The sequence below is a fragment of the Triticum aestivum genome, chromosome 7B (assembly GCF_018294505.1).
Source record: "Triticum aestivum cultivar Chinese Spring chromosome 7B, IWGSC CS RefSeq v2.1, whole genome shotgun sequence".
NCBI lineage: Eukaryota > Viridiplantae > Streptophyta > Magnoliopsida > Poales > Poaceae > Triticum > Triticum aestivum.
The window spans coordinates 283856434-283874764 of NC_057813.1; the positions used below are offsets into that span (position 1 = coordinate 283856434).

Consider the following 18331-nt stretch of genomic DNA (forward strand, 5'->3'; position numbering starts at 1 on the left):
CATTTCCTAGATTTTTATGATCACACATGTTATTCTTAGAGTTGATATGAGAACAATTGGCATCTAATGATTGTTAGGATAGATATTATAAGCATAACCTCATGATTGTTATATGTTACTCTCATTTCCAAGATTTTTATAACAACATATGTTATTGCTTAGAGTTGATATGGGACAGTAGTAAGTGCTATGGTAGAATATGAGTAGGCCCTGTCATAGCTGTTTTCCTCTCATTATTACATGATGTTTGAACCATGACATATTGCTAGAATATGAAAGCCATTGGCTTACTTTTTTAACTTGGGGTATGATTATGACCACAACATTGCTATTATATGTGTCATTGTTATAATAATCTTAGTTCCACACATGCTCTCAACGTGATTGTTTATTTTTGTCCTTTTGGTCTTCAATTTGAATTGTTGCAGCAGACGCAAATGCGCTGGCCTTCATGATTCCAGGACCTAGAATCATACCAGCCGATGGGTGGTGGTTTATTGCTCGTTCAGCTGACAGCGGTCATTTGATACTCATTCGCACGTACCAAATTGACCAAACTATTACATTAAACCACATGCAGTACAATGCCTAGGGCGTTCGTGACATTGATGGCTATGGCTGCTTCGTGTTCGAGGAAGATCCCAGCTCCGTCGGGCCAGGCGTATTCAACTAGAGGTGGGTTTACAGCCTTAACAACCACTACATGTTCCTCGGGCTCAATTATAAGATCATCCAACCAATCATCGATCATATCACCGGCGATGATTACCGTGCTATGCAACTTCCATTCGCCAGGAGGAACTGTGTTTACACATCATACCATGGGTTTCATGAATCATCATATCCAGAGATTCGTCGACACAGCTTGTTGCTAGATAATCTTCAGTGTGTGAAAGGCAGCAAGCTTCCATGCGATGGATGGCCTTTGCAAACCCGACATGCGGCGATGTGGTACATTCCAACAGCAAATGTATCTTGCTGCTGTAGCACGACCCTCTTTTGTTGGGTATTATGTATTGTTGTTAGTTTGAAGCACTCCTCTGGTTTGCAGGATAGATACCTTTCTAGGATCAAGTGCACCCTAACTCACCTGTGTAGGATGTACTGATAATGATGATGGAGATGTTGTGCAGAAGCCATATATATATAGGTAAAACCGTGTCTATCATAGATTGCCACATAACTAGTTAAGGCTTGCTAAAAATTTAGGGGTTTTAAAGTAAGTAAAAAATATGAAATAAATAGGGGAACCTCACTCTAATATAATAAGATGATCCAACGGTGTGATTGTGAAAATATGCATTTATGTGTCCTCAGCGGAAAAAACAAGCATTTCAGCTCACTGCAGGATCAATATATATTGAAACATTTGTTCTTTTTGTCCAGGACACATGCAGTCATATTTTTCGATCCATCCGTTGGATCATGTTATATTATAGGTGTGTTGATTCAGTACTTTTTTCAGGATTTTTGAGAACTTTTAAACCGTTGAAAACCTTAACTAGTTCTGTGGCAAGCTATTGTAGAAAATCCTATGTCCACACACTTATCTTTCGAAATCTTTCAAGTGCGTACTTGTTAGTTTTGAGAACTTTTTTAGGATTATATATATATATATATATATATATATATATATATATATATATCAATTAGGCTTCAAGTGCGTACTTGTTAATTAAACCTATGGTTAAAATGTGACACTAAATACGACTAGTAAGTAGTACAGTAGCAGTACTAGTATACATCGGTCAAATTATTCATCATGTCCACACACTGAATTGACGTGACAACACGCTGCGCATGAGGTGACACAAGAATCCCGGCGGTGTGTTTGGGTATTGTGGACTTCAGATTTGGAGTACCACTTATCTTTCGAAATCTTTCATCTTACACTTAAAAACAGTCATTGATCATACATTGAGTACCATATAACTGGAATTAACCGATGCAAGTCCAAGAAGGATTGGCCGGTGCTGACGGCTAGCGTCAAGTTCGATCCCATGGATCAGGAGCTGATAGAGCACCTTGAGGCCAAAGTGAGTGCTAACAGCGCGAGATCTCACCCTCTCATTGATTTGTTCATACCAACCATCGACAGCGAGCACGACATATGCTACACCCATCCTAAGAAACTTCCAGGTAAGACACCGATCAGCCATCTACTTGCACAAACATATTACTTTGTTTATAGCTCTATTTTTCTTTTTAGATGTAGACCTAGTGAACCAATTACAATTTGACAGTTAATAAAAAGTGAAACAAGTGACCGCAACATGCCAAAGATGTTACGAAAATGCCAACTACGTACACTAAAACCTGTATTCGACAATACTGCAGGTATCACACTGAGTGGCCTAAGCAAGAATTTCTTCTAGCGCAATTCCAGGGTGTTCAAAAGGGGCATGTGGATGCGTTGCAAGATACAGTCAGAGTGCGGCCTGCACACGATGTGGCACAAGACCGGCAATACCTTGTCGGTAATGGTCAACGGCCGGCAGACGGGCAGCAAAAAGGTTCTAGTGCTGCACACCAACAAGAACTTTGACCAGCAAAGGACCAACTGGATGATGCACCAGTACCACCTCGGGGACCTGAAGCAAGAGAAGGAGCAGGAGCTGGTTCTCTGCAATATTTGCTACCAGACGAACACTAGGGCCAGGACTAAAAAGATTATAACTTAGTTTGGTATTGGTACTTGTAATACCTTGTCGTCCGCAAGTTGGTATTGTTGTTAACGATCTTATGGTATGAACTTGGCATTTTCTTCCAACCATCATGTGGAGGGTCGACATGGATATAAAGCTGAATCATTTGTTTCGAAACGAATTTTCATGCACCTTATTTTTATTCGATGGGTAGCATAAGCACCTGCAGTTTGAATTCCCAGTTCTCCATATTTTTTGAAACAAGTGCATGCACTTATTATCACGATGAAAAAACAATATACCTGATGCATCCCAGCTATCAGTCTGTACTTGCAGAATTCTCTCATTTATTGAGGCTTGGTTTTGTTTTTAACAGGCCCAGCCATGACGACAACGGAGCACAAAGATCCAGCAGGTATCTACTGGCCTCTGGCCCGCCATCGTTAGTTATATTTTGTCTTACAACATCCGCATGCAGTTTTTTTACCGAATCAAACACACAGCCTAGTTCTATTTTCCTCTTGAAAAGCCATGTCCTACATCCGTTTTCTAACATCTACCTATAGTTTTACTAGTTCATATACACGTATCATTATATTGAAAATACATAAAGTTCCCTTTTCATATTTACATCCTTATTTTTTTTGTTTTCCCTCCGAGCGCTGATTTTTTTTACGACTGGTTTTCCCTTAAACCAACTCAATTGTCCCACGTCTTATTTGCTTACAAGAAGAAAACGATTTTTTTGGCAAATCAATAAGTTCTTAAAAAATGTTTATCATTTCGGGATTACAACAGTTCGGACTCCACCAAAATATGCAAAATAAGGTTGAACTTTTTGACCGTGGTACAGGGCAGAAAATGGGTTGTAATAAATTACATAAGAATTAGCAAATGGGCTGGAAATTGTTAAAAAAATAGCAAATGGGCTCTATGTGTGTGCCATAGATTTGGAGGCTAACTTGTGGGCCTACTAAGTTCATGCATACACAAGGTTTCTCGAAAAAAGAAACTTAGTTAACAATCGACTCTACCAGTGTTGGAACGTTAGATGTCAATCTAACGGCAATCGTGTTTCTTCAGTCTCTGATCTTCCTGCTCCAGCCGCCCAAACCAGTGTCGGCAGAACCGCCTGCTCCCGCCTCCCGTGGCGGGCTGTGCTGCCTGGCAGGCCTCATGGCCCAACCATACTCGCATCCCTGGCCTGTATATCCCTCTACTCACCCACACCTCGTGTTATTTTCCAGTGACGGGAGCCGAACCAGTCAACCCTCGTACTCCCCACCGCGTGGGCAGCCACTGTCGTGTCTTCCCCGGCTCCGTGTCGTTTCCTTCGTAGACCTCGCCATCGTCCACCACCCTAGTGCTCTCGGCACGGTGGGGTCAACATGGTCAACGAACGACATCCATCGGAAGTGGACTATATGTGGAGAGGCTGACAGCTGGGTCCGCGGCCGCACACAAGGAAATGCCTCCTTATTACGCACAAAATAATGATTCCTCCACCTGACATCTAGGACCCACCGGAAGGGCCTCTGTATTTCACGAAAAAACGTTCCCGCCGCTGACAGCTCGGACCCACCAGCTATGTCGTTGGACGCAAGGAAGTGCTTCCTTATTACACACACAAAAATGAATACTCCCCCTGCTAGCTGGGACCCACCATATGGGAGGCTGACTTGTGGGCCTACTAAGTTGACACGGACGGAGGGCTTTGTCAACTTAGTCAATATGAACGATTATAGATCTAGTGACCGTACGATGTCCACCCAACGGCCGTAGTGCTTCTTCAACCTCTGGTCTTCTTGCTCCAGCCACCCAAAGCAGCACCGGTCGTGCCGTCTGCTCCTACCTCCCGTGGCAGGCTGTGCTGCCGTGGAGGCCTCACCGCCTCCTACTACTCCTACCGCTGGCCAGGCCATCCCTCTACTCACCCACACCCCCTGTTATTCTGTGGCGATGGCAGCCTCACACCATAGTTGAACCAGTGAACCCTCGTACTCCTCTCCGCGTGGGCATCAGCTGCCGCTCTTCCCTAGCTCTGCATCGTCCCCTTCCTAGGCCTCGCCATCGTCCATCGCCCTGCTGCTCTCAGCGTGGCGTGGTCAACGTGGTCAAGGAACGACTTCCATCGGAAGAGTACTGTACGTGGAGAGGCTGATAGCTGGGTCCATGACAGCAGCAAGGAAAGTGCCTCCTTATTACGCGGAAAATAATGATTCCTCCTCCTAACAGCAAGGACCCACCAGACGGGCCACCGTATTTCACAAAAAAAAATGTTTCCCCCCTGACTGCTGCGACCAACCAACTACATTTTCGCACACAAGGAAATGTGTCCATATTACGGGCAAATAAAATGATTCGCCCCCGGACTGTTGGGACCCACCAGCTACATCTTCGCACGCAAGGAAGTGCCTGACAGTCGGGACCCACCTGGTCGAAGCGTACTTAGGGTTGTCATTCAGGTCACGAACGTGTACATACATACTGGTCGATCGGTCTGTCTGCAGGCTGCAGTGATGAACCGTGACCGTGTAAGGAAGCAAACGTGTCATAGTAGAGGCGCACGTAGCATGTCACGCAGTCCCGTTAATATCGTGTACACGTACATACAGCGGCTAGGGTGCAAGAAAGTAAATACGACCACGTACATACGGACAGGGTCTCGAATGCCTACTCGCGCACACTTATGGCCAGGGCTCATGTACATGGCTGGGTCGGAACGGAGAAACTGCATCGTCGTCGTGTTTATTGGGAGCCAACCGGCTTGGATAGAACAGCCGATCGAAATGAGGCCTGGCGTACCGCGGAACGGAGGAAATGGCCTTGTGTTCGACTGGCCACGATCAAAACGAGATCTTGTTCATCGGGAGGGGTATGGCATACCGCAAAACGGAGGAAACGGACTTCCCTTGGACCTCCTACGGTAGAAACGGGGTCCTGGTGATCGGGAGGAGTGTGGCATACCGCAAAATGGAGGAAACGGACTTGTGCTGGAGCGCTACGGTCGAAACGGGGGCCCTGTTCATCAGGAAGGGTGTGGCGTACCGCAAAACGTGGCTCCACGGGATACTGTTCATCTCCGCCGTTAACTGCCTCCACAGGCTACTATTTATCCACCGTCAACCTCCTCCAGCCTCCACCTGCAACTGTTCATCCACGGGCTCATGTTCATCCAGCCTCCACCGCTCCTCCACTGGCTACTGTTCAACCAGCCCTCTCCACGGGGTCCTGTTCAACCACCCCTCCATGGGCTACTGTTCATCCAGCCCTCCACCGGCTACTGTTCAACCAGCCCTCCATGGGGTCTTGTTCATCCATCCCTCCACGGGGTCTTGTTCATCCACCCCCAACCGGCTCGATCCGGGTCCTGTTCATCCAGTGGCAACGACCTCTACTACCATGGGTCCTTTTCATCCAACCCCACACCGGGAACTGTTCATCCAAATCCCCCCAACAACGCTCACTGTTCATCAAGGGAAGGAGGCACCAGGGTTCAATTGGCTTTAGTTAGCAGCAGTAGCTATGGAATCGCTCGATCGGGTTCAGTTAACAGCCAGATAAATCGATCGCTCTGGTTCAGTATCGCGTAGCCTGCAGTGCAATCGCTCGGGTTCAGTAGGCGGACGTCTCGCTCGGGTTCAGTTAGAGCCCAACACCTCGCACCCACGCACGTACGTGTACGAGAGAAACACGCATCGCTCGGCCCCCGATCACCCACAGTAACCATAAACTCTTCGATATTTTCCTCGCCCTAGCTTCTACCATAGTTTTTTCCGTAATGGACGGCCCAAAGAATGTCATGCAGCTGCGTCTGCGGCCCGCCCAGGACGAAAAGCCCATTTTCTGTCATGATTTTTTGTCATAGAAGTAGGAGCCCACCACATCTATGATGATACCGGGTTTTGTCACAATTATCGTCATAGAAGTGTCATAAGCATGACAGAAAAAAAATCATTCAGCCAAAATGTCACGGATGTGTCTTTTTTTGTAGTGACAACACATAACATATTCAAGGACCTTTGGAAAACCTTTTCTAGGCTCAAACATAAGATCTTCGTCTGGCTTCTACTTCACGACCGAAAGAATTAACACCAGAAACCTGCTCCAACGAAAGAATATGCATCTAGAAAGCTATAATTGCATTTTTCCTCTAATAATACCGAGAAACCTCAACCCATCTTTTTTGGAACTACCCATTTGTACTCTTTTGCTCGGACCACATCATACCAAACAGAATGTGGGGTATCTCTGCACTTGATGAAATACAACTTTCCATTTCTCACCTACAAAGGGACATTGTACTAGATATTTGATCATGAGTTGCTGGAGCCTTTGGTCCATTACCGAAAAAGGCTTTCGCCCCACTTTATAAATAAAGCAAACCGCCAAAGAGCACACAAACAAAGTCAAGTACACACACGCACACACACCCAAGTCTCACAACAAAGTACATAGGTTCTGCTGAGGGCACAGCTCAACAAGCCCAGGAAATAAAAAACAGAACACGCCGGATGGAGAAAGCGCCTAGTCTGGTTCCGAAGGAGGCGGCAGGGGCGGCGACGACAAGCGGACAACCATCGAGCGGAGGTCGGCGATGAAGGCTGAGATGGCGTCATGGTCCCGGGGGCGTCTAAGCGGCCGCCAAGGCTGCAAGAAACCCGAGAGTTTGAAAAGAGCGTCAGTAGCCCGTCGAAGAGGAGTGCGCTGAATCACAAGATTATTGCGGACGGTCTAGAGGGTCCAGGCGAGAACCCCAATCTCAAGCCACCTAATGTGGCGAGAAGTCAAGGGCGACATCTGGAGTTCGGCAAATAGGTCCAGGAAGTTGGTGTGGCATCAATTTCCACCGACCGCTCCGCGAAAGTAGCTCCAAAGGAACTGGGCGGAAATGCAGGAGAAGAAAATGTGGTTCGAGTCTTCGGTAACCCACAGAGCGGGCAGATGCTAGTACCCGGGCCATTTCGCTTGCGCACCTCCACTCCGGACGGAACCCGACCGCGAATCCATTGCCACATGAAGATACAGATCTTCACGGGCAAGCGGATGGACCACACCATCGATAGGGGGGGCAGAAGATGGGGCGATGGCCAGGTATAGTGACTTGGTGGAGAATTGACCCGAAGGTTCAAGGCGCCAGCGCACCAGGTCAGGGCCTCCATCCACCATTGGCTCGTGGAGAGAAACATAGTCAAGCAACTCACACCAGGTGGCGGATTCCCAGGGACCAAAAGGCCATCAAAAGGCAAGGCGCCCTAAGTCAAGAAGGGCCCTATCAACAGAAATCATTGGATCGACGGAGATAGCGAAGAGGCCGGGAAAGCGAGCCACAAAGGGAGTGTACCCTGCCCAGCGATCAAACTGGAAGAGCGTCGATACTTCGGATCCCACCGAAATGGAGGTCCCGATACGGAGGACCAGGAGAATTTGGACAATCGACTGCCAAAACTGAGATCCGCCAGATTTCTAGCAGAAGGAGAGGGGCTGGCCGCGCAAGTATTTGTTCCAGATTATGTCAAGCCAGAGGTCACCGCGACCCTGCGAGATGCGCCAGAGCCAACGGAAGAGAAGGGTGATATTCATCCATTTAGAGCACATGATGCCCAAGCCACCTTGCTCCCTGGGCTTGCAGATATCAGGCCAGCTGACCATATGGTACTTCTGCCTGTCATTGTCGTCCGCCCATTAAAAGCGGGAGTGGACCTTGGCGATCTCCTGGTGAAGGGTCTCGTGGAGACTGTAGAAGCTCATGAGAAACAAGAGGAGACTGGAGAGAGAGGAGTTGATGAGAATAGTCCGGGCCGCCTTGGACAGCCACCTTCCCTGCCAGGGCTCGATGCGCATTTGGAGCTTGGCCACGGATGGGCACAAGTCCGCGACGGTGAGCCGGGAGTTACTAATGGGCGTCCCCAGGTAAGTAGTGGGGAAGGAGCCCGGGCGGCAATTAAGTCTATTAGCAATGGCCAAAGACTCTGAGGGGGAGTACCCCATCACCATAACATCACTCTTGTCAAAGTTGATCTTGAGGCCCGACATCTATTGGAAGCACAGAAGGAGGAACTTGAGGTTGGAGATGTTCGTCTCTGAGCCTTCGACCATGATGATAGTGTCGTCAGCATACTGGAGGATGGAGATCCCGGAACCACCGGCAAGGTGGGGAGTAATCCCACCAATATGGCCAGTGGCTTTTGCCTTATCAAGAATGGAGGCAAGCGCGTCCACGACCATATTGAACAAGAACGGGGAGAAGGGGTTTCCTTGTCGAACCCCCACAGAGGGTGGGGAAGAAAGGGCCAATCTCACCGTTGATTTTCACGGCCGTGCGACCGCAAGAGACCATTTGCATGACTCTAGTAATCCACCGGTCGTCAAAGCCCTTCCGAAGAAGGACCTCCCGGAGGAAGGACCAGCTAATCGTATCGTAGGCCTTGTGGAAGTCAATCTTCAGAAAAACCGCCTTGAGGTGTTTGACGCGGACCTCATGGAGGACTTCATGAAGAACAAGGACCCATCCAGAATGTAACGTCCCTTAATGAAGGCCGACTAGTTGGGGTGAGTCACACGGTCTGCCAGCATTGTCATCCTATTGGCGTACCCTTTGGCCAGGATCTGGAAGATCACATTAATAACCGTGATCGGGCGAAACTAGCGGATGTCGGACGCCCCAGGGACCTTGGGAATGAGAGAGATGATCCCGTAATTGAGACGCCCGAGATCAATGGAGCCAACGTAGAACTCGTCAAAGATGGCCATGACCTCCGGTTTAATCACGTTCCAGAAGGTCTGGAAAAATTTAACTGAGAGGCCATCCGGACCCGGCGCCAAGGATGGGTTCATGCCCTTGATGGCATCCCAGACCTCTTGCTCGGAGAAGGGACCATAAGGTCCACGTTCTCCGAGGCAGACACCAACTGGGGACCAGACCAGCAATCGGGGGCGAGAGAGATGCCGCTTCTAGGAACGGCAGAGAATAAGGATCTACAGAAACCGTCGACGTGGGACCGGATGTCGCGAGGGTCCTGAAGGAGAGTCTCACCATCCCACAAGAGAGGGATGGTGTTGCGTCTACGGTGTCCGTTGGCGATGGCCTGGAAGTATGCCGTATTCGCGTCGCCTTTCAAGACCCATTTCTCGGCACCACGGAGGCGCCAATAGGCCTCCTCATCGGTGTAGATCACGGAGAGCTGGTCTTCCAGGTCATAACGGGAGAGCCACTCGTTCGAAGAAAGACCCACCGCGTCAGCACGCAAGTCAAGGGCCTGGATCGCGGATAACAACGCCTTCTTGCGCTCCCGGAGGTCACGCCCCATATTAGCATTCCATCCCTTCATGAACTGCCGCCCATGTTTCGCGCAGAAGTGCCACGAGGCAATGGCCGAAGGGGGGAGGGGTGGGGGTGGGCGCGAGCCTCAATCCACCGAGCGCCCACGGCCTCGATAAACCCGGTCTCGGAGAGCCAGAAGGTGTCAAACCGGAATCGAGGGGTGACTGGCGGACGCTCGTCGGCAGAAGAGAGGAGAAGGGAAACATGATCCGAGCCAATCCTCGTGATGGCGCGAAGGGAGGCTAAGGGGCAGCAGATGTCCCAATCTGGGGATATTAGGACCCGGTCCAGGACGGACTAGGTCAGGGAGGCTTGCCGGTTGGTCCAGGTGAACCTGGCACCAATCCTATCAATCTCGCGAAGACCGAGATCAGCAATGAAGTCATTGAACATTTGCATCCGCCCAAAGCAGACATTGTCATTGCTCTTGTCTTCCGCCACGCGCAGGTGGTTAAAATCGCCTCCCACCACCACCGGAAGGGAGGCTGCGGAGATCTTCCGGTGGAGCTCATCTAGGAAGGCAGCCGACCGACTATGGTCAGCAGGCCCGTAGACGATGATGACCTCCCACTTGAAGTTGAGAGATCTCTCGAACAGCTCCATGCTAACAAAGAATTCCCCTCGATCCATGCTACCCACCTCAAAGGTGGCATCCTTCACGACTAAGAGGATGCCACCCCGAGTGTCCGGCGCTCCCACTAGAAGGGAGCCAATGCCACGCAAAGAGGTGGGAGCTCAGACTGTCAAGCTCAGGGAGCGAGAATTCGAGACGCATGGTTTCTTGAATGGCAACTATGTCAATGTGATCCTCCCGCATGTACTCCACAAGTTGGCGGCGTCGGCCATCATGGCTGAAACTGCGGATGTTCCAGAATAATGCACGCACTAAGGCTCCATCGGGGGGCTGCTTGACCCTAGAACACGAGAGGCGCTTTGAGCACGGAGGGCCGCGGTGCGGGAACGAGTGCGACCACGGATCTCCACCCCCACCGACGGGGGGGGAGGGGAGCTGTCAGCCGCGGCGCGGACGGGGGAGGGGGCTCACCAGCCGCAGGTGGGACCCTTTGGTCCATTAGAAATGACAAGATCTTTAACTCTGCAGCAATATATTTTGCAGGGTGGGTGAATTATTTGAAAGAGGGCAGATCAGAGCCAAACAGAATAAGGCAGATAAGAGTAGAACATGGATAGAACATAACATGTAACTTGATTTTATGATCATGATCCCTAGAGCTGGTATTGGATGATTGTACCATATTTATTGTACTTGTACATATTTATTAATTAATGAAAAATACCGTAGAGCAATTGTTCTACGGTCACCGGGGTAAAAAAAAACATGGGAACTAGCCAAGAAATTGACAAGGATCTCGGCTATTGCCCGATGCACCACATGAGGCCTTAGTGTGTTGGAGTCCTCATCTCAGTTCTTTCCCCTTTGTTGATTTGAACATTTGCTTACGATTGATGTAAAAAAAAAATTGCTTACGATCAACTGATGGAAATATAGATGAATCGGTCCAAACTAACATGTAGATAAACAGAGCATGCATGTGCGTGCATCCGGTACGGGAGAATATCACATGATACCAACACTTATATGCTCCCATGATACCAATTTGGAAAATTCAAATTTAAATGTGTCAAAAATTTTTGAAAAAAATCATAGATATTCTCAACATATGTGTCTACAAGCCCTAACAAATCAGATCCAAATTCAAATTGTATAATGTGAAACAAAAAAGACAAATTCAGCATGAATAGTGTTAATAAAGACAAAACATGAATAGTGTAGAAAAACTACACTATTCACAACAGATTTGTCTTTTTTGTTTCTCAATATGTATATCGAATTTTCGATCTGATTTTTTTTAGGGCTTGTAGACACATATGTTGAGAACATCTATGATTTTTTTCGAAATTTTTTGACACACTTAAATTTAAATTTTTTGAATTGGTATCATGGGAGCATATAAGTGTTGGTATCATGTGATATTCTCCCCATCCGGTACATCTTCCATGCCACATAATTCAGATTACACGTAGAAAAATCACCAGGGACTGTACAAGTCAAAGCCAAGCTAGCAGGTGTGGTATGGGGTGTTGGCTTTTACCCTGATTCCCTAAGGAAATACAGCATGCACGCAAAGGTCAATGAAATCGATGTTGAGGCATCAAAAGTGGACGTCAGGCGAAGGCGAGACTCCTTGACTGCAGGAAGGTCTTGTGCTTGCCCTCGGCAGAGGCTAGGTAAGCCAGGAAGGTGGCGAAGTCGGTGTCCATATACCACCGTGGTTGCCCGCCGCGGCCCTGGTCGAGGAGCTCCGCCGCCGGCCCGACCACCCGCTCCGCCCCCACGCTGTGGAACGACGCAACCGAGATGCGGGGGCGCGTCGAGTTCACGCCCACCCGGTGCAGCACGCTCTTATACCGGCCGTTGCTGTATATCTGTGCACCAAAAATGTCCATCTGTCAGCCATTTGTTCAATGTTGATTGCAAGACTAATTAAAAAAATCCAGACCCCTGGCTGCCGTTGGGTACTTAAGACTAGGCCGAGCCTTAAAAATAAATTTAATTTTTATTCATATATGTAAGTATATGTCTAGATTATCAGCGACAACGGAACATGATGGCTCCGCAAAATCGTGAGTACGTAGCATGTGAAGGGGACGCGCATGCGCGTGGAGTGTCTGTCAGCTGGACTGATACTAGTATTGATTCAGGAAATTAATCAAGGCACCAATACTAATACCTACTGGTAGCTAGGATAAGCTAAAGTATATATCGATACATATATACACCGAGGGCTACAACATCGATACATCATGCATCTAGAGAGCTAGTAGTAGCTAGCAAGGTGCTTGGCTCACTTGTTTTGACTTGCGTTCATAAAAGTACGCAGCCAATCATCGGCATTTGGCATCACTATCTAATTGTATAATGTATAACCTTGGAATCCAAAGACTTTAGACTTAGACCCGCTCACGTGAAGGACCTGGTTCCACCCGCACCCCCGCTAGGCTCCCGCTAGGGTTCCACCCCGCCGCCGGCGGGCCCTAGGCCCTTCCCGCCGCCGCCGCCCGCCCGGCGCGGCGTCCCTCTGCCCCGCCCCCGCTTCCCCGCTCCCGCTCCGCCGTTTCCGCCGCCGCCCAGCGCGAGCGCGGGCTCCCCGCCCCGCCCCTCCCTCCTTTCCCCCCTCCTCCTCGTCCTGCCGCCTCCGCCGTCTCCCCGGGAGGCGTCCGGGGCGGCGCGCGACCCCCTCCCTCCTCCCCCCCTTCGTTCCTCCCCCCGCCGCCGCCGGCAGGCGCCCCCGGATCTGGCCGGGTGGGGTAGGCGGCGGCGGGTCGTCCCTTCCCCGCGCGCGCTCCTCCTTCCCGGGGTGGGAGGAGGCGGCGGTGCTGCTCGGCTGGTGGCGGCTCGGCGTCCTGGTGGCGGAGGCCGGCGGCGCTCGCCGCGATGGTGCTGCCTCTTGGCGGCGGGGCGCTCCGGTGGTGCTGGATGGCCGGTGGCGCGTCCCCGGCCCAGATCTGGGCCCGTAGGGCCCCATCTGGGTCCTTGCGGGTCGGCTCCGGCTCGAACGCGACGCTCTCTGTATGGGAAGGTTGGGGAGCGGCTTGGACTGGGGCGGCGGCGTCGACGGCGTGCCAGCTGCGGCACGGAGGCGGGAGCTGTCCGGGCCTCTGAGGGCCCGGCCGGGCCTGTGAGTCCACGGGCCCGGTAGGCTCCTGCTTTGGCGTCCGGTCGGCTACCGGCATGGACGGTGGAGGTGGGGCCCTCCCATATGCCGACGGTGTTGTTGCCCTAGTCCCGGCTCCTCTTCTTCGTTGTGCAGACCATCTTCGCGGTGCCGTGGTGAGACAGCGTCGAAGCTTCGTGTCCGTGTTGGCGCTGGGTGGTGGTCGGTTTGGTGGCGAACTCCGGAGTGCCTGAGGTGGCGCCTGAGGGTACCACCGGACCTTCCTGGAGGGCGTCGGGGCTACTCCTCCTCTCTCCTCGCCGTGTACCGGGGGAAACCCTTAGCAGCAGCGTCGCCATCGTCGCGTCCCTTCTTGGAGGTGTTGCTTGGTACCGGCGCTTCGGAGTCTCGGAGCTTGGTGGGCGATCTCCGGTGGACGCAGCGGTCGCGAGACTTCGTCGTTTTTGTCGATCCGCCGTTATCGGCATTTTGTTTCTTTTCTTTTTTTTTCTTTCTTTCTTTTGGGCGTGCTTGTGCTGTTTCCGCCCAGCACCTATCGTTGGCTGTATCGGATGGTTGCTTTGGTATACAAAGCGGGGAAACCCTTTTTCTCGAAAAAATTGTATACTGTATATAAACAGTGCCTTCCGATCACATACTTTAGTTTGATTTCTCGAGAACGTTGACTGCCCCTTAATTGTTTGGCCAGTGTACTAGTATTTGGTTTTGCGTTTGACTAGATCGTGACCATGGATGCCCTTTCAACCATGCCAATGGTGGCTGAAAAAGGTTGACTTCTTGATTAGCTCTACTGTAGGTCAATTCCATGTACTACTCCTACGTAACGTATAGGATTGCATGCATGTAATAATTTGGCTGCATTGATTTTTCAGTAGCTAAGCTAGATAGGCAGGTGTGTGTATACGGTATCATGTACGTAGTATGTACCTCGAAGTGGTCGCCGACGTTGACGACGAAGGAACCAGGGACGGGGTCGACGGTGAGCCATTCGCCGCCGTGCATAACCTGGAGGCCCTCCACGTCGTCCTGGAGTACCAACGTCAGGAAGCCGTAGTCGGAGTGCGGCGGCATCCCCAGCGTCAGCTCTGGCTGCGGGCACGCCGGGTAGCAGTTCACCGTCATCATGTGCGAACCAGCCGTGGCCAGCTCCTCCATCACGCCGTCACCCCCTCCGACACCCATGGCCTCCAGCGCCGCCTCCACAACTTCAACGAACACCCGCCGGTTTGCCGAGGCGTACTCAGCCGCCACCTCCCTGAGGTCCGCCGGCGAGTCGGGCCACGACGGCACCACGTCCCGCAGCGGCGGCGCGCAGGAGAGCTTGAGGAAGTCTCGCCAGCAGAGGACGGCGTCGTTGGCCTGGTTGAAGCTCGTACCGTACCGAACGGGCGCGCGGACATCAGCCGACATGTACCGCGCGCGATCCTGGAAGGGAAGCTCGAAGAACCGCGCCGCCACGTCAAGCATCCTGGTGGCCGCCCCATCAACGTCCAAGCCGTGGTTCACCACCTGGAAGAAGCCGAACTCCCGGCACGCGGCCTCGAGAGTTTTCAACACGGCGGCTCGCTCTGAGGGCACGCGGAGGCGCCCGAGGTCCACGACGGGGAGCTTCACCCTCGTGCCCGCGCTGACGCTCCGGCCGGGGCGATCCGAGGCCGGCAGGACGTACCTGCCTGGAAGCCTGGTTATGCCGGTGTCGGAGAGGTGCCTCACGCCTTTGAGGCGGTAGTCGGCTGCGGCAGCTTCATCGTCGTCGCCGACCGCTCTCTTGCCAGGCAGGCGGTCGCCGGCATTTGACAAGCCCACTATCGCCATGGCCGTAATCTCTATTGGTATTTGGGAGTATATAGATAGCTTATTGGATGAGCAAGCTATGCACATGAATGTCGTGGTGTGGAGATGGAAGGAGCTATGTATTTATAGGATGGTTACAGGAGGGCAGAGCATCGGTGCGCGTCGTATTCAGTTGACCAGCTCGTAATTACAAGTTAAATAATGGAACATCATCAGACAAATCGTTTGACAGCTGACACGTGGATGTGCATGCACCTTGACCTAGCTTAATTAGCTAGTGGCCTCTGTTTATAAATTATTATTATTTTGTTAGTTCACTCGTTCATTAGAAATTTTGAAGTATGACTACACCCTTTGTGTTCCTAGATACAAGATATTTTGACAGTTTAAATTAAAGTGTCAAAATGTCTTACATTTAGAAAATAAGAGTTGCGAACCATCCTGTGGTCGGATGGTTAGAGGGACAATGCTATCCCAACCCACTACGGTTTAAATACTGGTGCTTGCATTATTCCTGAATATATTTTAAGATTTTCGGCGATGCGCTTTCGGTGGGATGAGACGTTATTTTTGTTAATTCACTCGTTCATTCAAATTTTGAAGTATTGCTACACCCTTTTTTATAAATATAAAATGTTTTGGCAATTTAATTAAAAATATTAAAACGTCTCGCATTTTTAGAGATAAAGGTAGTAGTACTATTTTAGGCTGCTCATAGTGAAGAGTAATTTAGACTAGTAACATGCATATGTTACTAGTCTATATTACTATCTCTATAATGCATAGTGTAATGTATTAGTATTATAAGTGGTCTCATTTATTGCCATGCATGACACATAATAGCATCACATTTATTATGTTATGATATCTACCTATGTTACTATAACTATCTCTCTTCGACGGGCTACTAACGCTCTCTTCAAACTTTCGGGTTTCTTGCAACTTTAGCGGCCGCTTAGCCGCACTCAGGACCGCGACGACATCTCCGCCTTCATCGCCGACCTCCGCTCGATGGCTGTCCGTATGTCGCCGCCGCCCCCGCCGGAACCAGACTAGACGCTTTCCTCTTCCGACTTTTTCTGGTTTTTATTTTTGGGCTTATTGAGCTGTGCCCACAGCAGAACCTTTGTACTATATTGTGAGATTTGGGTATATGTGGACTAGTCCTTATATGTGTGCTCTCTGACGGCTTGCTCTATTTATAAAGCGGGGCGAAAGCCTTTTTCGATAAGCATGTGTGCGAGTCTCAAGTGCATGATACTATTTATGTTACCCCACTATGGCTAGCCTTAGTCATTGGACATGCATGTGCACCCCTCCAAAAGACAGGACGAAGGTGAGGACGAATTTGTCTGTTAAAACTACTCTATGTTTCATCTCGCATTGATTTTAGAAAAAAAAAGTCAATAGACCAGAGATCACTTAAATTAAGTGACGAATAAAAATCAGTAAGTTACTAGAGTATGTGCTCACTGGTTCAGTTACAAATGTCCGAAACAGAGGAGACATCAATGAATGTAGAAGAGAGAAATTACATTGTTAAATTTGCGTCCAAGTCTACACTGTGAGATAGGATCCCCAAATTTGTACGACTAGTTTATACAGTTTTGGAACCAGTGTAAGCGATGCATGCACACTTCAAAATGGCAATGGGCCCTCAAACCCGTGTCCCTGCAGGGTTTTACCCTATTAGGGAACGGGGATAGGCATCTTTTCATCTTCAGCGGACTGTTGTTTGACATATTATACAACCCGACACGTTTCGCGAGATTGCACCCGTTTCGGTAGTCCCGAACCCGAAACCCGGCAAAATACATTCTTTTTACCAAGCACTGATCCGGCGCGGCCCAACCCAAAGCTACCGAGCCTGAGCAACCGAGCCCCCAACCCCCCAGCGTCGAAGGCCAAACCAAACCCTCGCTGGGTGGCCAATATCGCTCGCTCCTCCCCCCTCGCTCAAGCCCTCATCTCTCTCTCTCCCACATAATACCGAACCCCAAACCTAGGAGGCCAGGATTCCAACCGCCGCCTGGCTCGATCCCATCTTGCAAGATCTGCCGACACTGATCTGCGCCGGCGAGCCTACTCCCTCCACGTCTTCTCCACCGTCGGCGGTCTGATCTGGAGAAAGGGCGCCGCCACCGGTGACGAACCCCATGGTGGCCTCTTCATGTCCCAAGTCACGTGAAAGGGCGCCGCTGTCGGTGCCACCGGCGCAGTCTGGAGCCATCCGTCGCCTTCCTCTCTCTACTACAACCCCACGCGGTTGTAATGAAAGGGCAACAGGTCGTGGCCTTCGTGGAAGAGGAGGCAGAGGGCTTTCCAATCCGATTCCCAAGCCTCCATCCAACTTCAACGTCCTCAAGTTATGATGCTGAAATATGCTCGTTTTGTTGTCGAAATATTATTCTTTGTTGGTTCTATGTTTCCTTATATATGTCAATTTCCACGTGAGTTCCCTGTGGGTTTAGAAAACCCGATGGGTTTAGGGGACGGGCGAAAAACTAGCCCCGCGCACGGTAATGGGGACGGGGACGGATTTATGATTTTCTTGTGGGGATGGGTTTGGGCGGTAAAACCCGATGGGTTTCATCCCCGTTGCCATCTTGATGCACACTGGTACCCAAATAGTGCTAACAATAATGTGAAGTGCCTGGGTAATGGATCTAGCATGGATCTGTATACCAAAACTATATACCCCTCAAATTTTATTTACTTTGCATATTAATTTTGTCCTAAATCAAATTATATAAAGTTTGATCAAATTTATAAAAAATAATGTGAACATTTACAACAACAAATATATATAACATGGTAATATATTCAATGACTAATCTAGCGGTGTCGATTTGGTATTGTAGGTATTAACA

The 18331-nt window shown here is 50.0% G+C and overlaps 1 protein-coding gene across 1 annotated transcript; it reads right to left on the reverse strand.

The window, feature by feature from the left end:
- Nucleotides 1-11303: 11303 nt before the first annotated feature.
- On the reverse strand, nt 11304-15543 carry LOC123162804 (probable 2-oxoglutarate-dependent dioxygenase SLC1). Its single transcript, XM_044580566.1, has 2 exons — nt 14595-15543; nt 11304-12417 (listed from the first exon to the last, which is right to left on the reverse strand). The coding sequence occupies exons 1-2, from the start codon at nt 15480-15482 to the stop codon at nt 12157-12159; spliced, it is 1149 nt and encodes a 382-aa protein (XP_044436501.1). The 5' UTR covers nt 15483-15543; the 3' UTR covers nt 11304-12156.
- Between the last annotated feature and the right edge of the window lie 2788 nt (nt 15544-18331).

Excerpts from the sequence above, each read along its gene's own strand:
- LOC123162804 (XM_044580566.1), bottom strand. The coding sequence starts at position 15,482 with ATGGCGATAGTGGGCTTGTCAAATGCCGGCGACCGCCTGCCTGGCAAG. Across the intron at positions 12,418-14,594 it reads ACGTCGGCGACCACTTCGAG|ATATACAGCAACGGCCGGTA; the intron begins GTACATACTACG and ends TTTGGTGCACAG.